General features: G+C 43.2%; 1 protein-coding gene across 1 annotated transcript in view; it reads left to right on the forward strand.

Annotated features, from left to right (window-relative positions):
• The window catches only part of ADAM11 (ADAM metallopeptidase domain 11), a 92,513-nt gene that overhangs the window by 22,397 nt on the left and 44,708 nt on the right, over positions 1 to 25,408 (forward strand). The window contains exons 5-9 of the mRNA XM_088470668.1: positions 6,953 to 7,047; positions 9,594 to 9,654; positions 9,737 to 9,791; positions 14,907 to 14,962; positions 20,528 to 20,602. Coding sequence (XP_088326794.1) covers positions 6,953 to 7,047; positions 9,594 to 9,654; positions 9,737 to 9,791; positions 14,907 to 14,962; positions 20,528 to 20,602 — 342 coding nt within the window. The remainder of the gene's footprint in view (positions 1 to 6,952; positions 7,048 to 9,593; positions 9,655 to 9,736; positions 9,792 to 14,906; positions 14,963 to 20,527; positions 20,603 to 25,408) is intronic.

Genomic DNA, 25,408 nt, shown 5'->3' on the forward strand with positions numbered 1-25,408 from the left:
ATTTAATAAAGACATAATTACATTAAAACCGGTGTTAACTTATCTATTCCAAATTAATTTACACTCAAAAGTAGACATAATTACTTTTATATAACATGGCTGTATCTATAATGTTTTCTAGTATTACTTCTAATGCTACCCCTTACAGATGCAATCTTACCTGGGACTCTGGTTCTGCTCCCAGGTTTCCTAATTTATTACAACTCTGCTTACACAAGTTATTTTTCGTGGGGAATATCTTTAACATTCATTACTTAATTCAAAGGAAGATACTTCAATTGGAAAATAATTAACAAAACGGATCATTATGCCTGGATAAAATGGGTCATGTTGACAGGTACACGTTCAGCCACATCCAGTCTGTACATCCGATTCTTTCAGCTACGGCAGGATTAAGAAATGAAGATGCAGCTAACCTCAGGCCACGTTCTGTGAGTGGTGGAGGGCCCAGATATTGTTTTATCATTACTTCTGCTCCACTTAAACAGTTGGAGCAATTATGTAATAAAAAGCAAAGTGCTAAGGCAAAAGACACTCTGTGAATGCATGTGTAACGCAGGCTTGGAGAATAAATTCTGTGCACTTTAGGAATTTGACCACTGTATTAATTACCTATACAAGTTGATAAAAGCTGTTCATATCTATATTTTATTCATTTGTGAAATGATTTGACTGATTTCCTTCTGTTTCTGAATCTAGTTATAAAAATAAGAAATAAAACAAAAAAAATGTATGTACAGTATATAAATGATTGCACCTTTAAAACATTGGGCAGACTTGCTAGAAAGTCGCCAATGCCTGTAAGTTGCAGGCTATTACATTACCCTTATAGCTTGTTACATGCTAATTGTGCTCTCTTCATGGACTGGCCAGACTCCCTCTTAAATCAAGCATTTGGTAACCCCCTGAGTTTGACCCTGCTGCACACTGTAGTCAGGAAGTATATAAAGCTAAAAGCACTGTGTGTTAATTAGTCTTTGTCATATTGGCGGACCCTATAGTTGCTATAGGTGGCAGCGGTGAGAGACTGAGGTCAGGCCACACAATAGATAACTTAACCAGGTCTTTGGTTTATTAACCAGGTAGAAGAGGTTTGCAGAATGACACAGTGTTGATACAGTAGGTATGTACACAATGCACATATAATGGATGTACCAGATCCAACCCGGAACATGTGGGATAGAACAGGTGGTGCGCAGACTATCGGGAGCACACACCTGTGTGTATACAGACAGCGGTGGCAGTGGAGTATGTACACACTGACTTATATACAGCAGTATAGTGGTGGTGGTGCAGTGGTCACTGGCCTCTGTAACACTGTTCCTGATTCAGACCCACTTACGAGCGATATGCGCTCGCAAGCAGGTCGATGGTGGCCCAGTGCGCATGCGCACGACGGAGCCGGCTCCGTCGTGCGCATGCGCGAGACCCGGCAAACCGTCGCTCCGGGTCTCGTACCAAAGGGGGCGTGCTGTCGATGTTGAGTGACAGCACGCCCCCTTTGGTGGGCGGGCCGGGGGAGTGGCTGCTCAAACGGAGGCGTTCCCATGTGAACGCCTCCGTTTGGGGGCGGCCCCACTGACATCACAAGTGATGTCAGTGGGAGAGATTTCGGCTCTGTGAGAGCCAAAATCTCTCTGGGGCTTGCGGCAACGAGACCCTACCACAAGGGTCTCGTCACAAGCCTGATGGTCGCGATGGTCTTGACAATCGCGACCATCTTCCTGGCCGCTTGCTATAGCTGTGAGTGGTCATCCACAGCTATGCGAGTGGCCAGGAGGCCGCTCTAAAAAACAAGAAGGCCGGCCCTGATTCAGAGCGAGCACTCTGTCAGAGCGTCCGGCTCTGAATGAGGGCCACAGTCTCTTCCCGTTATGGAGACTCTCTGGGAAATGTCCTCTCACTAGAGCCGTAACTAGACTTTTTGGTACCCTGTGCCAGAGAGAGCATTGGCACCCCCCACATTTTTTTAAATAGAGACATAAGATAGTGCACCTGAAAAAGGGCCGTGGCCTCTTGGGGAAGGGCCAGGGAAGAGATAGGGCAGACCAGGAGATGCTGGGGATAAAAGAAGAAGAAGCTACAAGTGAGAATGATAATAAACAGGAAAATCGACAAGCCCAAGCAGCGCCTCCTGCGCTGCCATGACACATATCGCACCACCCTAGTAACGGCCCTGCCTCTCTCTATGGAGGACAGCGCTTAAGACGCATGTTCTAGCCATGCATGATCAGTAGTGCACAAGGTCGGAGGTCATGCCTCTGGCAGTCCAGGGTCCTAGTGCCGCCGGACAGACACATTGCAGGCCATTCTCTCTCAAAACACCCCTCGCTCAAAGCTGTCTATACAGACCATGGTGGCAGTGGATTATGCGCACACTAGCTTATGTATAGGGGTGGTGGCGCAGTGGAACTTTCGGGGTTCAATGTCTCTCTCCATTTTGGAGACTCTTAGATGGAGCTGACAATGCATAGCCATGCATGCGCAGTAGTGCACATGGTCGTTGGTCACGCCACCGGCAGTCCAGGTTCTAGTGCCGCCAGATTGAGGCAGTGTAGGGCTCTCTCTCAACATTTTACTGGTTAACAGCAGAGAGCTGTCCCTCTATTTACTGCATGTCAAGAAAGCTCATCCTGTCATAAGGTCGATGGTCACTATGTTGATATTCATAATATCTACACAAGAACATCGATAGTTATGATGATTACATAAATGTTGTCTTCTGGAAAATATCGACATGGACAAAATGCCCACACATGATAAGTCGACATAGTGAAAATGCTGACATTCGGGTTAGGCTTTGTATTAGGGGTAGGCATACTGCAGAAATAGATTGTCTACATTGTGAAAATGTCATTATTTCATTAGTGTTGACATGCTGAACATGTTGACATGTTCACTGTCAACATTATGACCATGTTGTCATATACTCTGAACCTGCCTACTTTGCTATCCTGTCGTAGAGGATATTTACAGATTCGTCTTGGAGTTCCTGATGAAGGCCATAACATGCCATACTGATCTCTCATATTAATGCGGTTTGGCTTCAATACACTTGCTGACTGTTTCAACTCTGCACTGTGGTGCCCCCAGTTGTACAAAAATAGTAATTGCCACCACTGTGCTCTGCTCCTGTTTGCCAGTTACTCTGGCTGGCTCTTCTTGACCACTTACTTAGGATCAGGACTAGTGGGTAGCATGGAGAGCATTGACTCAGGATGCTGGGTTCAACCCAGGACAGATATAGGATGGATGAGAGTTCTCTTACCAAGAAGTCACAGGAATATAGCAGGTATAAGCATCCTGCAGAATTGTTAGTAATAGTGGTGTTTTCTACTCAGAGATAACGCTTAATGGAACTGGAAGTTACCCACGCTTTACATGGTGCATTTCTGCCCTTTATGTACGATTTTTACACAGATGTTGGCATATGGTAATTCAGTCTCTGGGCCCTGTAGCTAGTCCTAGTTAACTCATTTATTTTGCTAGTGAATCATTCTGGACCATAGGGGTGATTCAGCACAGGACTGAATTGCAAAGCTACACTAAAGCAGCTTTGCAATTCCATCCTTGCAAATATGCAAATGCAGCAAGAGGTGTCTGACACCCCTCTGTTGCATTTGTGATCCCAGCACTGCGAGCCTCAACTTACTTAAGCTGGCTGGCTTGCGAGGCCGGGAAACTGCGTCCGTGGACTCATCCCTTGGCCTTGCCACTCCCGGAAAACGGGGCCGTCATGCCCCCGTTTCTGAAAACGCTGGCTGCCCCCGCACCACCCAATAAATGCCTCTGCCTGTCAATAAGAGGCATGCTGCACCGATCATGGAGGGGGAATGCAGCAAATCAATCTCCATATCATGTGGGTGAGTTAATGGGAATGGCCACACCCTAAAATAGCTGTTATTTATAAATTGAGTGAGTTCCATTTTGTGTATCCACCATATCATTCCCTGGTATACTTGGGAGACCATCAATATATTCCAGAGTGTACCGGCGTATCACTTTCAATTAAAATACATATTAGGATTAGTGTCAGGATTTACAGGTATAAGTGAGAGTAGGGCTTGAAGGCTTTTTCTAAATTTATTACATAATGGGGGTTGCCTTGGGGTGGAGTGTTAGGGTAGGGTCATGGCTGGATTAGTTGAGCTCTTTCAAACTGTAGACTCTAATACTAATGATTTTTTTTTTTTTTTTTAAGGGATTTTATTTAAAAAGACTTGTCTACTCTTGTGAGCATTTTGCCTGCCTACTGAGTACGCCAGAAGGTGATCCAATTTCTACCAAATTGCAATTAACACCCTTGTGCTTCATAGAAATATGTTTATTTCATACTTGGACTAAAAATCAAATCCAGACTATAGAGTTCCTGTATTTCATTTTTTTTTTCTTCCCCCACCTACCCAGCTCCATGTGCTGACAGGACTCAGGGGAAACAGTCTTGTGCATCCAAGCAGTGCTGGGGGAAGAAAACGTGCTATGTCCGGGAGTCAGACAGCCAGTGAGAGCTGAGAGGGAAGGGGGGCCTAGATTATATATAAATAATCCAAGAGATGCAAGTAGATGTGCAGCAGTCATACTGTATCTGTGTTTTTAATATACAGTATATTTCACTATTCCTATACCATTGTATAATTTAAAGCTGGGTACACACTAGACCAGTGGTTCTCAAACTCTGTCCTCAGCACTACACACAGTTCACATTTTCCAGGTCATCCAGCAGGTGCAGGTGTATTCATTACTCACTGACACATTCTAAAAGATCCACAGGTGGAGCTAATTCTTTCACTTATGAGGAGACTTGGAAAACATGCACTGTTTGGGGTCCTGAGGAACGAGTTTGAGAACCTGTGCACTAGACCTGTGTACCCAGCCGACGGCAGATGCGATGGAACGACATATCGTGCGGTCCGTACACACCACACAATCTGGTGAATTACCACACAATATGTTGTTCCCCCCCGCCGCATCTAAATGCATGGGGTCATCGGTCAGATCTTCAGATTGGCCTGCATTATGGCAGATCTGATGATGCAAAGGACGACCCGTGGGAGCGAGCAATAGTACATATACATTTGATGATTTGTTGTTCCGATCCGTCGGAAATCGCAAATCGTTCAAAATATTGTCTAGTGTCTACCCAGCTTTAGACTGTATGAACTCTAGAAGTATATTACACTAATATTGATTGACTGATTGCCTCTATTAGTCTTATAAACATTTTAGTAGACTGTTTAGAGATTAGACTATTTTAAGCAAAAGGGGAGTACAGTATGTTGAATTTCAGACACAAGTACAGCCATAGCCAAAAGTTTTGAGAATGACACAAGTATTGGTTTTCACAAAGTTTGCTGCTTCTATGTTTTTAGACCTTTTTGTCAGATGTTACTATGGTATACTGAAGTAAATTACAAGCATTTCATAAGTATCAAAGGCTTTTATTGGCAATTACATTGAGTTTATGCAAAGAGTCAATATTTGCAGTGTTGACCCTTCATTTTCAAGACCTCTGCATTTCGCCCTGGCATGCTGTTAATCAACTTCTGGGCCACATACTGACTGATGGCTGTCCATTCTTGCCTAATCAATGCTTGGAGTTTGTCAGAATTGTGGGTATTTGTTTGTCCACCCGCCTCTTGAGAATTAACCACAAGTTCTCAATGGGATTAAGGTCTGGGGAGTTTCCTGGCCATGGACCCAAAATTTAGATGTTTTGTTCCCTGAGCCACTTAGTTATCACTTTTTTTTCCTTATGGCAAGGTGCTCCATCATGCTGGAAAAGGCATTGTTCGTCACCAAATTGTTTTTGGATGGTTGGGAGAAGCTGCTCTTGGAGGATGTTTTGGTACCATTCTTTATTCATGGCTGTGTTCTTAGGCAAAATAGTGAGTGAGCCCACTCCCTTGGCTGAGAAGCAACCCCACACATGAATGGTCTCAGGATGCTTTACTAATTATTGTGGGGTGAGCGTTTGGGCGTGGGGCCCCCGGAGTTGCTCTGGCTGAGCCTTTTTCAGGGCATCACCACTTTATTCACATAGATACTTTTTCATTACCTTTCTATTTGTTTGTTTATTATTTATGTAATTTTAATTATTTCTTATTATATTAACACTTATTGATTATCTTGACACATCTATACTTTACACTTCACTATCACCTTTATTCCATTTTTCGTGTGATGCCCTGGCAATGGTCCTTGGCTGGATTCTTTTGGGCTGCCCTGCGCCTCGGACGTGAACCCCTTAATGTTAGGGACGCCGGTATAGAGGAGCCTTGATGCTGGCCCAGCGCTTAATCATATACTTGCAAATGTATGCAACTAATACCTCTGAATTTCTATTATCAAGTAGGATTCAAGTATTTTTGCTAATACTGCTGCAGTGTGCTGGAGGGAATATCCCTTTTTTTTCTGAGCTTCTAGAAGGTGCAAATAGCTGGCAGAAGTAATGGAGAGCTAAACACATTAATAATATTTCACATTTGTTCAACATGTCCCTGTTTTCCTGGACATTGGCCGTCGCCACCCCCAAGTGGCCGCAGCATGTCAATCGTACTATAGCTAAAGGGGCACTGTGACTGACATCGCAGACAGATCTGTACATGCACAGTGCAGATCCTACACATGTGCAAATAATCAACCATCGGAGATGTACGGAAACAGTCAGGTTTGCGTACATCCCAGAAAAAAAGCACCATAGCCAATAGTTTGGAAATGGGCCTCCCTTCACGCACCTACACGGTGTTTTAACCAATTTGTCTGAACGACCATTTTTGTCTGTTTTCCAGTGTTTGTGAGCAAATGGTCGATTGTCATTTGCTCCCATACATTACCAGGTTGTCATTCCAACCAGCCAGATTGGACAGATATCTGACAGATAATTAAATAGTGTATGCCCATCATTAGTTGTAGTTTTATTTCTGTTACTATGTACAGTATCTTCATCTTACAGAATCCTGGTGCAGCTGGAGATCACTGCTACTACAATGGCTACGTGCGTGGGTTTGAGGAATCGTGGGTTGCAATATCTACTTGCCATGGACTAAGGTGAGTGTCTTTGCTGTAAGTCTACAGTTGTAGTTCTCTGTAATTATTTCCTGTGACTTGTGGCTCTGGTACCATTTGGTGACAGCAGGTGGTGTGTGGGGGTGTTAGAACAGCGCAGGATGTTAGTCTCAGTTCATGCTGTACTTCGTGCCCGAATCGCTGCTGTTGACACTGACTGCTGAAAAACAAGTTGGGACTGATGATATCAACACTTCATACTCTCTGTGTTATAAAGAACCACAATTTCACCCCCGAGAAAAGGTTTATTAACTCCCCAAAATACAGAGGCTATAAGAAAAATCATCTCTTTGGAAATTTCACATTTTATTTGCTTCAACATAACTGATTTATTCAGGAATTCGTACCACTGATCAATAGATTCTGTAATGTCAAATGAAAATAAGAATTGTCAGCCTTTTCTTCATGATCAGAAATAAAAAACAGTAGCTTATTACATCGGTGCTTGCATCTAAATGAGATCATGCTGTTTCAATTTATTGATTTTAATTAGAGATGTGCGCTGACCCCTGTGTTTTGGTTTTGGATCTGGATTCATCTTGGTGTTTTGGTTTTTCAAAACCACCCTCAAGTGTTTTGGACATAGATTTAAAAAAAAAAAAAATAGATAAAAAGCTAAAATCATGTAATTTATGCAATCCAAAACCCGAAATTCGGACTTAAAATCCGAATTCCGAACCGCGAAAAGAGCAGAACCGCAGGAGATCATAACCGTGACTGGGATTATCCGGCTTAATTCTGGTGAATTCGGATTTCTAGACAACCGAACCGTACATTTTAATTCCAATTGTGTACATCTAGCAAGTCCATTCATTTTGAAAATACACGTGTGACAGACAGTGGGCCTGATTCAGGGCCGGACGCTATTTGCGCTCGCTCGTCCAGAAAAAGGGGCTGGCTATTTAAATTGACCGTTCGCTCTTTGCGGTCTGTTGACGCCTCTATGTCTGAACGAGCGAACAAAACATGCGGACGTTTTTTTGTAAAAAGCGCCCCCTGGCCGCTCGCATCATACGTCATCTCCGCTATTTATTAGATTAATCGAGTACATCGAAAGGTGAATGAACTGCTCGCTATTCATGTGGTTGCATTTTCCTACCGCAATCATGCGAGCAGTTCTGGCTAAAAGACACCCAACTGACGTGGTCGATGACGCTGCTTTTGTTAATTATGCACACCCTTAAAACGCCCGTTTTGACCTTTTGGCACGCCTGCATTCGGATCTCCACTCCCCGTTTTCAAGCACCTTCCCCTGTTACCACCCACAAACGCCTCATCCTGTCACTCAAATTAGCAGGCATTCGCTATTTTGCGAGCACACGATTTTCGGCGGCACTGACTGGTTCGCGCATCAGTACTAAAACCCATACGCATGCGCAGGTGTGCGAACATCGCTCGGAGCGAACGAGCGGCCGCTTACGAGCGGCTCTGAATCAGGCCCAGTGTTTCATGGCAGAGGTGATGAACTCCCCACTAGGGCAACTAACACTTGGCTGCTTATGTGGGTGTAAAGGTCGCTAATATAGCAATGTTTATTATCCTTGTCTGTGTATTGTATTGTATTGTAAATTGCTGGTTACTTGTTTATGTACTTTGTAAGGCGCTACGGAACACTTGTGGCGCCATATAAATAAATGATGATGATAATAATAATAATGAAAAGCATCCATGGGACAATAGCCCTGAGCCTTTTGCATTACAGGAGCAGCCAAAAAAAACATTTGCTGAAGAAAGTTCAGAAGAAATCTCACTTAGACTTGGCATAAATCATGAGGGAGACCCACAATCAAAGTTTCTATAGTCTGATGTCACCAAGACTAACGTAGAGATGAGCAGCGTAAACTGATGGTTAGCAACAATCGATGTTCCCATGCAATGGACATGTTTTTTCCATCGAATACCAGGTTTTCGATGATTGCCAGCCATTGGATGCTGCTTTCAGATACACATCCAATGGTTGATTGCTTCTATACAGCTGCATTTTCAATTAAATTACAGATTTACCTGCTATTACTATTTTGAAAAGGAGGATTATTAGCGGAGCAAGAACCACAAAGTATTTCTTTGTGGTGCTTTTAAGACTAAAACAAATCATGTTTGCTTTTGGTTCCCTTTCTTGAAAATTCAATAAAAAAAAAATTATTGTCCATTTGGGTAAAAAAAAAATGTTGACATGAGTTAAAAGACTAATGGTATATTCTGAAGATACAAAGTCTTCTGAAAAAAACAAGGTATAATTTGTGTGGGTAACGCCTAGATAATGGCCTCAGCACAACGGTGAGAAACCCCTCAGCAGCGAAGGGGTTAAAAAATACAATATACACTGGCACTCAACGGATGCCAGTATCAATGGAGAGGTGTCCTTGGGGTACAGGAGTGGAGGCATGTTGGGGACAGCCTAGAGCTTGAGACGTGGCCGTCATGATATTAAGGAAAAAGTGTGTATACATTCCAATTCGGGCAGATTGAATGTTGTGTGTAACTTTAATATATCGAGTGATTTATGATCTAATTTTGTATTCTTACAGTGGGGCATTTTCAGATGGATCATACACTTATACAATATACCCGCAGGAGCAGGCAACAAAGGTAAAATATACCCGTATACATATCTTGTGTGTGCTTTGCCCTTACCTGTTGGATGTTTCTATTTAACTATTTTCCATTGCAGAAATCTCTCCCATGGCCACATGTGATCCAGCGGACCAGGACATGTATAGAACCAGGTACGCAAGTACATGGGATTGTAGCGCTCTTAGATCCACCAATAGGTCACATGCTTTCTTATACTGGATTAGAAGCACAGTGTTCCTAGAAACATTTTAAAATGTTAGGAATTATGGGAAAATAACCAGTAAGAATTACTTTTGTCTATTGAAGAAAATAAACTCTCAGAGAAACATGTGACCAGAGATAGCTTACACCATGTGCCTTGCGCAGTTTCTGTGTTACTGCGCTGCTCTGTGTTGGGAAATTATTTATTTCTAAGTTGAACGATGTGAACGTTACACAGGTTTTTTTAATCAGAAGAAATAAGGATTATTTGGCTACATATAGAACTAAATATCCTTATATGCTATGGCAGGGCCGAAACTAGTGTTTTTGTCACCCGGGGCAAGACAGTAATTTGGCCCTCCCCCTGGTAATTCCCCCGCAGCAGTGTCCCCATAGTAATGCCCCTTCAGTAGTGCACCTATAGTAATGCCCGCTGAGGTAATGCCCCTGTACTAGTGGCCATATGGTAATGTTTCCATAGTAATGCCCATATGGTTATGCCCCTGTAGTCCCCATATAGTAATGCCCTCTAGTAATGCCCCTGTAGTGCCCATTTAGTAATGCCCCTGTAGAGCCTCCTGGTAATGCCCATGTAGAACCCCCTAATAATGCCCCTGTAGTGCACCCTGGTAATTCCCCCATAGTGGCCCCTGATAATGCCCCTGTAGTGCTCCCTGGTAATGCTTCTGTAGTTCCCCTGGTAATGCCCCCGTAGTGCTGCTTACACACACACACACACACACAAAAAAAAATACCTTAAACCCCGCTCCTGTGACCGCCGCCGTTGGGTCTGCCCGGCTACTCCTCGTAACTATGGGAGAGATGTCATTACGTCTCTCCCATAGTGTCTCTAGGGAGAGCCGGAAGCTGGAGTTCAGGAGAGAACTCCAGCCTCCGGCTAGCGCGGCGCTGCAGAGAAGTCTTAGAGTCTCCCTGTGGCGCCAGGCTGGAGGTCACTGACGCTGGTTGCAGCGGCGCACCCGGTGCACGTGCACCTCCAGTCCCCCCCTAGTTGCGGCCCTGGCTATGGACACCGCACAAAAATGGGCAATTTCACAAAATAAACACTCTCTGGTCACTCATCTGAACATATAAGGTAGTTAAGAGCTGCTATAGTATGAATAGTATTCACCTTGTTTTGCAGTTGTATTAAACATTATTTTTCTGTTTATCATGCGAGAATTCCACCCTGTAATAGGCCCAATAGTCTCTAGGTGCCACAGTCATTAGGTTAATTCTCCAGCTTCACTGTAGTAAAAAAAATATAAAAAAAAAATCTAGAACCGCAGCATCAGTACTTCCATAATGCTTTCAAGAGGGGAGTAGCGAATGCCTGTTTGAGGGGAAAAAGTGAAATGGAATGGAGAAGGAAGACGCTCATCTAATGGATGGGAGCTGCAATGGGTATAGAACAGGGCCCATGTTTGCAAGGCCAGCCCTGACTACAACAGGTCACTCCTATTTTCAGTATAATAAGACCACTTTTTATGGTAGTTTTAAAAAAGGAAAACCAATCAGTGAAATAATTCCAGAAATGAATGAAATAGACATATGCCCACTCATCCAGAGTCTGGAACTTACTATAATAAACTTGGAACTTTAGATGAGTAATGGCAACTTGTTTAATAGAAAAAAAGCCCTGCAAAGACAAACAATAATTAGTACAGCAGTAACCAATAATCTGTACCCTTTTACACTGCTGCAATAACCTGGGTTTTGCCGAGTCTCCCCGGATCGCAGCTCAGTGGAAAAGGGTCTCAAAAAAATAACCTGGGTCCAACCTAGGTAGGTCCCGGGTTAAGGGGCAGTGTAAACGGGTAACCCGGGTCAAACAACCCAGGTACAGTTTACAGCATGGGGAGATCCAGGTTTCCCGGCGCTTGGAGATGTAATCTCCAAGCACTGGCATAAGTGTTCAATTGCACACGGGTGCATGTGTGAACAGTGCTGACCCGGGAATAACAAAGGTCGGCGCCGTGGTGTGAAAGGGGGTATGACCCGGTTTGGAAGCATGTTTCAAATCCTGGATCGGGCCCAGGATTTTGGTGGAAAAGGGGTATTAGTAATTCTTTTCATGTGACGCCTGATTTAGGTCTCCAATGTGTTCAGAACTGGCTTTCTACACAGCAAGGTAATTGCTGTAAGAACATGATTACCTGTTGTGGAGGTGCAGAGCATTTGGCACTTATGAATGCCTTGCATAATGATAGTGAGACCAGAAATCACACCACTGTTACTGACCACAGGGGCCTGGACTTGCAGATGGTTATGGCAGCTGTTACCAGGTGCTGTTTATGCACAGTGCCAGGGAATAAAGCTCAGGCCCACCCACCAATATATACTCTGGCAGGTGTGAGGCAAAGAAATAACTGCTGACAGTAAGTGGACATCCAGCAGTCTTTATTCCCATCATTGCAATTTTACATTTTTTATGTTTTTATTTCCATTGCTTTATATGCACCTATTAATGCACTAAAGGAGCAAATGTTATTTAACTGAAAGTAGTGACTTAGGCCCAGTTCCCACCACCTCCAATATCCGCAACTACAAAAGCTCTGTGTAGTCTTAATACAACAGGATTGCCTTCAAATGGAGGCTTTCTCCAAAGTGGAAGTGGCCATTATAGTATGTTGTCCTGCAGAGTCAAATCTCATCTTTGCATTTGTGATCAGAATCGGACAAATGACTTCATCAGTCCTACCATACATTAGCAGTATACTATTATCTGCATGGAGACCAGATCCACCAGTGTCCTTTCACCAGCAGGAGCAAAGCTAGATACATTACATCAGATGGGTCCTGTGCTTTGACTCTACAATTCTTCCAGTTTATTTACATTAATCAGTGACTGTGTATGACAGACATGTACAGATAGAAATCGGCAAAATCGGGAAATAACTATCAGGTTTTTCAGTCAACAGAATTTTTTCTGACATAAAAACAACAACAAGCAAAACAATACAATTCACCTCAGCAATAGTAACTTATTCATAACTACACTTCTCGCAATTAAACACAAGATAAATATGATATAACTGTGGTGTCCAGTCATGATTGTGCTACATAGCCTGGGGGGGTCATTCAGACCCGCTCGCAAGCGGGTCGATGTTGCCCCACTGCACATGCGCACGACGGAGGGAGCTCTGTCGTGCGCATGCGCGAGACCCGGATAGCGACGGGCTCTCCGTCACTCCGGGTCTCGCACCAAAGGTGGCGTGCTGTCGATGTTGATTGACAGCACGCCCCCTTTGGTGGGCGTGCCGGGGGCGTGGCTGCCAGACGGAGGTGTTCCCATGGGAACGACTACCGTCTGAAGCCGGCTCCACTGACATCACTAGTGATAGAGCCAAAATTACTCCAGGGCTTGCGGCAGCGAGACCCTACCCCAGGGTCTCCGTCGCAAGCCCGATGGTCTTGACCATCGCGACCATCATCATGGACGCTCGCATAAGCTGTGGGTGGTCACCCACAGCTATGCGAGTGTCCGGGAGGACGCTCCATTTTCATGGAGGAGGGCCCTGATTCAGAGCGAGCGCTCTGGTCAGAGCGTTCGGCTCTGAATCAGGCCCTGGGTTCACAGTTAGACACCATTTGTTACACATCTGAAAACATGAATATAATGGAGTTGGACCCTGTTAGAATAAACAAATCAATGTGTATGATTAGCTGGACCCAATTCAAGATCCATATATGCCAGAAGTAAAAAAGAATAGAGAAATAAATGCTGAGGTCACATTACCCAATTTGAACACAATACTATAATAAAGTGTCTGATCTATGTTTTTATTAAATGGGAACATCTCATTTACCATGTATAATAGACTTAAATACAGACTAAAATACACAGTAACGGTACTAATTAAATTCAATACAAACATCCGGTTTCTGTAAAAATGATCAAATGTAATTAAGTAATACGCAGATTCAGTGGAATGTTAGGCTTATGACTCCTTATGCTTAGAGAGGCAGATCAGGGTAGGATGGGCTTAATACAGTAACAATGAGTACATGTGATTTTGATTGAGGTAGACATGGAAACAGGTGTGTATGCATCTGACTCCTGATGCAGAATATGCACTGTTGATGATTGACAGCCGCTTTGCATATGCTTATTGCAACTTAACCCGTCCCACATTATATAAATTATAAATTATTAGTGTGACTGCTATAGTATATGATGTTGCAACCATATATTAGATGGTTGCATCATATAGTACCGCAGTCATACTGAGAGAGATAAAGAGGAGAGAAAGTACCAACCAAACACAGCCTGTAAAGTGACAGTAGCTGATTGGTTAGTTGCACTTATTTTGGCCATGTGTCGCGGGTGGACAATACAGTGCCAATCAGGAAGGTAGGACAGAACCCTCAAATCAGTCTGTCTTGTTGAAATCAGGACATTTGGAGGCTATTTAGTAAGTGATCATATGCAACTTTAGTCACCCATAGCATCTAGACATTTGGGGCCAAATGTAAGAGTTTAGCAGTAAAACTCTCACATTGGTCGAGTATTACCTTCAAAATGGAATAACATCTGAATGAGAGTTTAAATCGTGAGAGTTTTTTGAGTCTAAAAACATGTTCTCGGAGCCTATTACATTGGCCAAATTTAAAAAGTGTGAGAAAACTGTCACATTTCCTAATCTCTCACCCTATTACATTTGGCCCCAAATGTCTAGATGCTATGGGTGACTGAAGTCGCATATAATCACTTACTAAATAGCCTCCAAATGTCATTTGGCCCTTGGTCTCAATGTCTAATTTGCACGAGACTGATCAAAACGAATTGCTGATTGTTATAGGATACTGCACATTTGCACTTCATAAATATCTGTAATAGTGTACACGTACTGTAGAACAAATGCAGTTGTGGTACCTAACTCCACACCTTGCATCACTGTAGCAGCTGCTGTCTTCCAGTTGAATGTTTGCAGGGAGTTGTAGTTCTACAACAGCTGGAATGCTACATACGAGTAAGGCTGTCTTATAGCGTGCAAACCAATCCTTACAATATTATACATATATAGAGCCAATCAAAGTGTTTCTTCATTTTCAATTTTCCTCAGACTGTGTGCACATCAGCGAAATTCCCCGAAGCTCAAAAACTCGCAGGAAAAGACAGGTCAGTATAACACAAATGAGACTTCTCATTGTATCACTTTCATTATGTGAAAAATGAAGACCTATCTATTGTAAATTGGTTTGTACTTCATACCTACTCAAAAGCTTTAGCTGGTGCTATGCTACTAATAATGTACACTACATGGCTAAAGTATATGGACAACCAAACATCACACACATGTGTGTGCTGAACATCTCATTCCATAATCATGAACATTAACATGGAATTGATCCTCCCTTTGCTGCTATAACAGCCTCCACTCTTCTGGGAAGGCTTTACGCTAGATTTTGGAACATGGCTGCAGGGATGAACAGCTATTCAGACAAAGAGCTTTAGTGAGGTCAGGCAGTGATGTTAGGCCATGAGTCCAGGCTCACAGCTTTCCATCTAATCTCAGAGGGGTTGAGATCAGGGCTCTGTGCAGGCTAGTCAGTTTCTTCCACACCAAATTTGGCAAACCATTGTTTGACGGATCTCGCTATGTGTATGGGGGCGTTGTTCTGCTTCAAGGGAGGGCACAGTTGCTATAAAGTTGAAAGTACACAATTCTGTAGCATGTCATTGTATGCTCTAGTTTCAGTGAACTCTAAATACTAAAGGGCCAAAGACCAGACCATTATTTTCCTCCTACACCAACCTTTACAGCCATCAGTATGCATTCAAGCAGGAAGGGTTCTCCTGGCAGCCGCCCATCCCAGAATAGTCTGTCAGACTGTTAGATGGTGAAGCATGGTTTGTCACTCAAGAGTCCAGTTGCTGTGCGCCTTACACCACTCCAATTAACGCCTGAGTGAGGTCTTTTCAAGGTAGCAGGGGAATCCTATATTTCAGGACTCCTCATAGTGTGATGAGAACTCTGCAAGATGGCATGGGGTAGAAGAGTTAATGTAGGCGGTTTACCAGGTATTACACATCCAGGACAGTGAGCAGTCCGTCGGGTCTGATAATATTCTTTCCTTCCTCTCTGCCATTTAGAAGTATTGCTCATCGAGCTGTGGACCAAACGTGAACAGAAGTTTCAGCTTACACAAATTTTGCAGACCCCTTATCCCTTACTGAATGCGTATGGAGAAATTTAACTTGGGTAGAAGCTTCTAACAAGATTTTCTATGATAATTATGCAAATAGAAAATTCAAGGCCATTCTTAAATCTATTTATGTAGTGACTTTGAATTCTTTGCCATTTTCAGGTGAGGTCTTACTCGGCCCAAAATCAGATAAGGTTATTATCCAACAGGTGTAAAGAGTTTGATCCTGCTTGTAAATTTGCGTGTGGAGTCTTGGTTTCAGTCCTTTCGTGATGCTGGTAAAGGAAAACATAAGTTTCCGGCTACTTGTAGAGAGCAGAATAGAGGGAAAATGCTGCTAAAAAGCTGATGGCAAGCCCTCGTTCAGACAAACAGTCTGCATGATGGGCATTCTACCAGCCCGGTAGAGTCTGCAGTCGGGACTTTTTCTGCTGCTTTTTAGGATCAATGGTTCTGTTCTTCTACAGATTACTGTGTGAGGGGTGTTATGGATGAACAATCTAAGAGAACCATTCTGACTGTTGACAAGGTAAAGTGCAAGGGCATGTGACTAGCCATTCACACATTACTCACTGTGGATGTGATCATGCCTGTGCCAGAAGATCACAGGTTTACAGGTTTCTTTTCAAGCTTGTATTTGGTAGAAAAACCACAAACGTCCTTTGCACCAGTCTTGAATCTCAATACACTCATGTTTAGGAGAACAAGTTCAAAATGGGATCATAGAGATCTGTCATGAAAAGGGACAAGTATATGGTGTCCATGAATGGCAAAGATGATTATTTGCAAGTTCCAATCTGGGAGGGTCAGCAAAGCTACTGTATGCTGTTCATTCCCATCATTTTCAGATTTGGGCTCTGCCTTTTAGTCTGGCAAGAGCTCCATGGATGTTCACTAAATTGAAGGCAGTCATGGCTGCTCTCTTGAGATGCAGAGTTGATGGTCATCCCCTTTCTGCATGATATCTTGATGAAGACAGAGTTTCAGACTTTCCTTCAGTCAAACTGCCAAACACTAGAGTCCCATGGCTGGATCAACTTCATGAAATTCAATCTGGTCCATACTCAGAGGCAGGTCATTCTGGGTCTGCTGTTCTACACTGCACAGCAGAAAGTTATTTTTCCAAAGGGAAACAAATAGCCTCTTTACTAAGAATTGTATGATATGAAATACCTCTCAGATGGCTATCCAATGTCTGTATATAAGACTCCTAGAAAGATGGTCTCAGCATTCAGATCTGTACTGCTTGCATGGCTCAATCCAAGGACATTTCAAAATGAACACATCTCAATATAGGACAAGTGGTGCAATCATTTGACCAAACGACATTTGTCTGTGTCCAAGAACACGTTGGTCACTACTTTGGTGGTCTTACATAGACAACAACCTCAACAGGTGCTGTGCCTTTCCATATGTAATAGGACAATTGTGATGATGGACTCCAGTGCTGAGGGTTATAATTTACCACTGTTGATTCCAGGGTGCGTGGTCCCCAGTGCAAGCGATGGCTTTTATTAAATGCCATATGTCTCCCTGCTATGGCATTACCTCAACCCCCCTCCTCCCCAGCTGGTTCAGCACGTCTCTGGATTTTGGAAAATCAGTGGAACCCCACACACTCCTCCTTCCCCCCCCTCCCCAACCAAATTTCAGAATGTTAGGTCTGGGGATGCAGTGGCAAACACAGGATTTTTAGAGAGGGGTTTCCAAATGCATTGCCCTGGACATAGATGTACAGATTGGTCTCCTTATGTACTGGATAGAGTATTATTATACAGTATTAATGTTTAACCCTATACAGTAGATGGTCTATATCAGTGCACCCCTAACAGTGCATGTTTTCCAGATCTCTTAGTTGGTGCACAAGTATATTCATTAATGGTTGGGCACATTTTAAAAGATCAACAGGTGATGCTAATGATTTAATTTTTTCCACTGAGGGGATTTTAAAAACATGCAACTTTACTATTGTATGCTATTTATATTGTGCTCCTCATGCTGTGGGCTAGGAAGGGGGGTTTCCAGGCAACTGGAAACCCCCACTGCGTTTGCCTATGGGATGGTTATGGATTTAGGGTGGCATGCTTTTTTTCTTGAAATTAACTATTTAGCTGCCCCAAGCCTGGTGGCTTTCAGCAAACCAGCTTTTAGGAACCTCTGAATTTTAGCAGTGGCTGTGTTATTTGATTATGACTGTCAACATTTTGAATGTCTATATTATGAGTGTTAACATTTTCATTGTCTATATTTTGATGGGGTCAAAATGTGGACATATAAAATAGAGACATATAGGTACAATATGTGGTGGCAGTGCACCTTCTAACTTCAATACTAACTAGATATTAACCTAATGTCTATCAATTGCATTCTGTATGTTTAAACACATTTCTGATAAATACAATCACCATATGTTTTTGTTTTTTTTTGCTGCGAAAAAAAAGTTAACATGGATTCCATGTTCCTGAAACCTTCCAACCTAATTTACAGCAATTCTGAACAATAGTGCTTACTGCATACTGTCTGAACAATTAAGTTAATTGCATACAGTCTGAACCACTGTTCACATAATGGTGTGTAAGTTTTTTTTTTTAATGTCTAAATTGTAACTATCTAAGAAATATACCCAACCTGTGTGCAGCACTTCTGGGGTAGACCTGTGATGAGGTGTTCTAGTAAGTATAGTAAGTATTTCTCCCCTAATCCCCTTCCCACAGCCTAATCCTAATTTTTCCTAGCACCCTAACAACCCTCCCGGCAGAGCCTAACCCGAACCATCAACAACTGAGGATGTTGACATGATGCATGTCGACATTCTAGTGTGAACATTTTTAATGTCGACCTAACACTGTCGTCCATGTGAACAGATCCCATACCACTGGTATAATTTAGGACAAGACACACAAGTATAGAGACTGTATCATTTTAGTGGTACACAACATTCCAATGGCTAGTCCTATAGTTCTATGGTGCCAGTACTTTTCTTATTGAACGTCACATAATTTACAGCAGTGGCTGCCCAGACTGTACATGCTACAGTACTTTATTATGAATAGTTTTTATTTTTTATTTTTTTTTAATTATTCTTCAGTTTATGATCAGATCATATGCAAACATTGTTATTCATTTTCTTTCTCATAGTGAATATAAGGTTTGATTCAGATTTGTATGCTAATGCCGCTGCTGCAAATGTGTACGCAGCTGCTATATAAAAATGTGCAAATTTCGCAGCTGCCAGGAGATATATTGACACATCCACCTGCGGCTTTGCAAATCCAAGCATCTGTATAACATGTTGCAGCATCTGCCTACAAAGACGTGGCCGTGGGAGCTGACAGGCCAGAGACATATTTCTTGCATAAGGGGTCGCAGACGCAGGATGTGACACGCCTCTGAAACCTTTGTGACATGCCTGCTTTCTTTGCCACCACGTCCCGTTACCTCCCCCAAATGCTCCCTGACTGTCAATCACACTGTGAGTAAATTGTCGCTGCGAGTGACTACGGTAATGTACCTTAATGCATGTACAGTGTGACTTATACTGGCCATACACTAGTACGACCAGCATAAGATACGATTCATCATATGATTTTCCTTGAACTCCCTGGCAGTCCCAGCCGCACGATTTTGTGCTTTTTTGACACACGATGTACATACGATCTCACATACGATCATTTGCCCCTATACGACTGGTCGTGATACGATCAATCGTGTGCCTCACTAAAAACATGTGACCATAATAGATTTAAATAGAGTAAAATGTCACTCAAATGACGCAGCTCGGACGCACGATGCATCGCATGCGCAAATACACTGCACGATCTGCATACGATTACGACGAATAATATGGGCTGCACATTTGATCATAAGATACAATATTGGAGCACACCGGATCGTATTCCTACCTAAATACTACACGATTTCCACACAATGCGTCGTACGAGGCGTCTAAAATGTTGCAATCTGCCCGAAATCGCGCTAGTGTATGGCCAGCATTAGACACGTGTGCATTGTGTACAACTCTGAATCAGGCCCAATCAATATTCCATCAACATTTAACCACTTTCCTATGTATAACACTCTTCAACATACACTGTCCAGGAGAGTGCATGTAGCGCCTATCTGTCTTGAAGCTACTGTTCTCTTCTATTAGCTAGAGGCAGCAAACCTCAGTCTGTGACCTTCCCCCTTCAATGTCCGGTTTGAACGGAGCAGTTCAAATAGATTTTCAAATTGGATAGTGCTGTCTAGAGTACAAGAGTATTCGGCCACTCCCCCTCCAGATCCCTCCCCCTTTCCTTCCCATCCACAGATAGCAGGAGCTCAGGACATGTAGCCTATTTTGCACATTTGAAGAACTGTTAAAAAATAAATAAATATAATAACCTCCCTGGATATTAAGTTTGCCTTTTTAAAGGGGACAGTCTCATACATATAGTCCAGCCCACTCACGACAGGAGTGTAGAGTACAAGCATTACAGTAGTATGTCAATGGATTGAAGCATGCTCTAATATGTTTTTGTGTGTCTTGTGCCTCTAGGTCCGTCGGATTGTGCACTCTGCTTTGTCTGAAACCAAATACATTGAGCTTATGGTGGTCAATGATTGGCGTCTGGTAAGCGTCACAGTTTATATAAAGAGCCTAAATAATATATTAATAATAGGAAATAAATATGACATGATAACCTCAGCTGCTCCACCCCCTCCCATCCTATCCCTGGTCATCTTACGTCCCGTCACTATGGTGCACAAGTGCACATCACACCTTTTGTGTACGACGTGAGCAGTGGGAGTCGGGGGGCACGTATCAGCGATTAGGTCATCACGCAAATATTATGACGTACATTTGATTATTCTCTGATTTAATAATAATAATGACATGTGTATGTCTATAAAATCTATTTATAATTTATTTGTTTAGGATGCATGTGTGTATGTATATACATATACACACACTCATATAACACATGAGCATATAGGTTCACAGGGACTTGGTCGTATCCAGGATTTAACCTCATTTAGTGACAATTTTAGAATACTAGTAAACAGTACATGTGGCTAATACTCCAGTACACTGTGGAAGAAATGATAGGAAATACACAGATGGAATTTGACAGACTCTGCTGTTGGTTAATATGCAGATGATAGCAAGGCCACAGCATAAACCCACAGTGTTGGGTATGAATTCCCGGCTGTCGGGATTCCAGAGGTCAGAATACTGACAGCGGCATCCCGGCACCCATAGAGAAGAACGGTATGTCTCACCCTAGCCCCTACCCTAACCCTCCCTCCCCGGTGCCTAACCCTAACCTAACCTCTTAGTGCCTAAACCTAACCCTCCCCCGCACCCTAAACCTAACCTTCCCTCCCCGATGCCTAACCCTAACCTCCCCCCCCTCCCCCCGTCCCAGTGCCTAAACCTAACCCCACACCCTAACCTCCCCCTAACACCCTGATACTTGCCTTCGGGATTCCGATGGTCAGGATACTGGTGCCAGGACCCTGATCTGTCGGAATTTCAGCGCCGGTATTCAGACCGTCGGCATCCCGCACGTCGGGATGCCGACTACATCCTGTTAGATTTAATATGCAGTTCATGCAGACTACCAGCAACACCGTTCAGCAGTATAGAGCACTCAATAACTTTAAAAGCCACAGTTTATACACACCAAGGGCCTGATTCAGAGCCGGATGCTCTTTAAGAGCGCTCGCTCTGAATCAGGGCGTTTTTTTTTATTTTGTTGCGACCTCCTGGCGCTCGCTAAGCTGTGGGTGACCACCCACAGCTTTTGCGAGTGGCCAGGTGATGGTCGCGACCATCGGGGCTTCCGACGAGACCCTTGTGGTAGGGTCTCGTCCGTCGCAAGCCCCAGAGACCTTCCTGCTCTAACAGAGCAGGAAGCTCTCCACTGACATCACTGGTGATGTCAGTGGTGCCTCCCACAAACGGCAGGCGTTCCTTCGGGAACGCCTCTATTTGTGTAGCCTGGGCGATCTGTCGATCAACATCGACAGCCTTTTGTAATGAGTCCCGGAGCGAGAGAATTTATCTCTCACTCCGGGGCTTGCACATGCGCACTCTACGCGTGCGCAGTACCCCACCATCGACAAGCTTGCGAGCGGGTCTGAATCAGGCCCCAAGCTTGTAGTTACAGGATTTAGTACCTGGATTTTTCCATCAACACAGTTTTTCAGTACAACAAAGTTATAACTTGGTGAGACTTCCACAGTAGACAGAAATTGGTAACTCAGTGTTACAGATGTCTTTCCTTACTGTCCCTCAGGGCGCACCAGGTCCCGTGTGACAGCTTCTTTCTCGCTGAAAATGTGCATCTTATTCACATAAATAAAACAATTGGGAGCGACAAAACCACATTGCTAGCTTGCACTGATCAATTTGATGTGCGACGTGTATATCTGTGTCTAAATCTATGTAAATAGGGCTATGATGTGAGCAGCCACGCTTTTCTCTCACGCCGAGTTCTGTTGTGCTTTATTTGTGACATTGTATACCAATTCCTGTGTGGTTAAAGTTGCAGCCTAGCGTCTCTGGTACACTGTGAATGGGAGTTTCGCTTTATCTACAATGCGACTAAGGCCCGTATTCAATATGCCCCCCGGACTTTCCGCCTACATTGTGTGTTTTGCAGGCGAAAAAGTATCGCGCGCGTCCCCGCTTATCCCCGTATTCAATTTGAAAGGACGCGAAAACGGGACCAGGTGAAACTTAAACAGACGAAAAGTCCTGTCAGATTTGGGGAAATCAGCCTGACACCCCCCAAAACATGCACTGACATGGGGGTTCACTATGGATACCCCCGACTAGGCCTGCTGAAGGTTTTTGGGGTACTTAAATGTTCTCAATAGCATGTACTTAGCGTCTTTGCATAAGTGTTGAATAGCATTTTGGTATTATTTTTGGTGAAAATTACTAGTCCCAGCAAATTTGGGGTACATGAAAATGGGGGGTAGCATATTTAAAAGTTGCTAAAGTGAATTTTTAAAAATCGTGAAAAATGGACCTTCCGCAAGCACCTGCAATCAAAAAAACACCTGGGGCCTACTTGGGGACCCTTAAAAAAGATAGATAGCCCAAGCGCTAGTAATGGTGTGCTGTTAACCCCCCTCCTTGTGTAGATTGCAGCACGCCCACAGGAAGTTTTGGCCACACTTCCAGCAACAATAAGAAATACACAAAAGAAGTAGGCGGCGTCTAAGAACACATATCAGGGAGTGTATTTATAAATCACCTTTATTAAAGGCTCAAATATCAGTATATGTAAACTTTCAAAAATATCAATAAAACTCCCGGGAGTATAAGAAAATTCTATACACACAGTATGTATTTAAATGATTAACATGTCTTCAAATGAAGCACAAAATCACAATTAAAAAACAAACAATCACAATAAAATATCTCTATTATTCTCAAATTGACGGATTGAACATCTGAGCTCTGGTGCTTCAATGAGCCAAGTGAAAATGACCCAGTTAGCAGCAATGTTCTGAATAAGTGAGAGAATTTTTTTTTCATGTAGCAATGACTTGAAAGCTGAATGGCCCAATAAAACTAAGTAGCTGACAGTGTTCCACAGCAATTAGCAACAGTGTGTCCAATGACTGAGAAAAAAGCTGCTAAACAGCAGTACATTGAGAGCTGAGTGGCCCAGTATAACTAAATAGCTGACAATGTTCCACAATGCGCTATGAATATGTGCTTCCAATGTAATAATGCGGAATGAGAGAACTCACGCCTCCGCTGTATTCACTCCCTTCTTGGTGGTCCTGCCGCTCCAGCGGCTTGCAGATGATGGTAGCTCCGACTCCAGCAGCATAAAAAATATATATTGCACACCAAACCACCGTCTATCCTGATGGAGAAATCTGTCCGCAGTCCTCCGAGTGTCCCCTTTGAAATTGAATACGGCGAAAAGTTTCCGCCTGGCGAAATAATGTAGTTCGTGATACTTTTTCGCCGAAACTGAGTTTTCGCCTCAAATTGAATACCGGCCCAAGTTGCAAATTTTAAAGAAAGATAGAGTACACTACTCATCTCAGAGCATCTCGGTTACGCCGGGCATCTCGCGCCGCATGATGTACAGACAACCAATAAGTGAGGTCACATCTGTATATAGGAAAAACAAATGTACAGAAATGTAAATGTACAGCAACCCATGGCTGATCGGTCAGACACCGTACCAGTACGAACAGCAGTCTATACTGAAGCAATACATTTATGAAGTGCACAAAAGAGTAGTCGGTGGAGACCGCTGTGGGCGGTAACTCCTGACCTCTAGGTGTTCTCAAAAGCAGGGCCAATCATACCAGACGCTGGGGAAACACCTCTCCTGTGTATGGAAATGTATTTCTCCCCCTATATACCGGGCAAGCAGCAATGCTAACGCTCTCTGAGAAGAAGAGGGGTGATTCCAATATAGCAGACCTTGGTGCGGATGCCTGCCCTCTCCTTGGATACTCAGGATCCTCCTAAGATCCAGTGATGTGCGATCAGGTGAGGCATACTTAGGTATACTCCAGAGTTTTGACTGTACATATGATAAGAACAATTTTAAGAAAATATTATAAATATCTTCTTTGTATTATTCTAATCATTTTTATAGTCAAAACTCTGGACTAAAACGTGTATGGCAGGTGAGGCACTGCCTCATCTGTCTACCTTTTCCGCACATCCCTGATCAATACACACCAAATTTCTAGCACTATATGCTGCTGCACCTTTGTATAATGCCCACATGAACCATCGGCTTCATATATGTGTGTGTAAATCTGGCTCTGATACTAGCCAGTGCCTCCCCAGCCATTTACCTCACCGCACGTCGCTGCCAAGATATGCCAAGAGCTATCAAAGATTCTATGGCCCCCTTATTTTTCAAGAGGAGGCAGATACAGTTAAGCAGGCCCTGCAGGAAATGAAAGATCAATCTCACCCAGCTGTTAATTTTTTTTTCCTTACATATCTTCTTACTTATTGTTTGTTTATATGTGACCATTTCTGTGGGTCTTATAAATCAATGTTTAAGGGGTCTATTTACACTGCTTAGTTTTAGGAGACTGAACGAAAAGTGATAAGATGCCAGCCAATCAGCTCCTAACTTCCATCTCGCAGGCTGTGTTTGAAAAATGACAGTTGGGAGCTGATTGGCTGACACCTTATCACTTTTCACTCTGTCTCCTAACACTGCTTAGTAAATAGACCCTTAAGTGCCTATTTTTTTTTTTTTTTTTATTATTCTGTGTGACATATATATATATACCATTTGCAATACATTATATAATATACGCACACAATCTTGTGGATGTTGTCCATATTGGTTTACAAATCGCCATCATTTTCCATCGCACTGTCTTGTGTTGTGACTTTTATGTGACATTTATATGGCTGTTTACTTTTCTCTCTCAA

The sequence above is a fragment of the Taudactylus pleione genome, unplaced genomic scaffold (genome assembly GCF_031769625.1).
Source record: "Taudactylus pleione unplaced genomic scaffold, aTauple2 ptg000102l, whole genome shotgun sequence".
Classification (NCBI taxonomy): domain Eukaryota; kingdom Metazoa; phylum Chordata; class Amphibia; order Anura; family Myobatrachidae; genus Taudactylus; species Taudactylus pleione.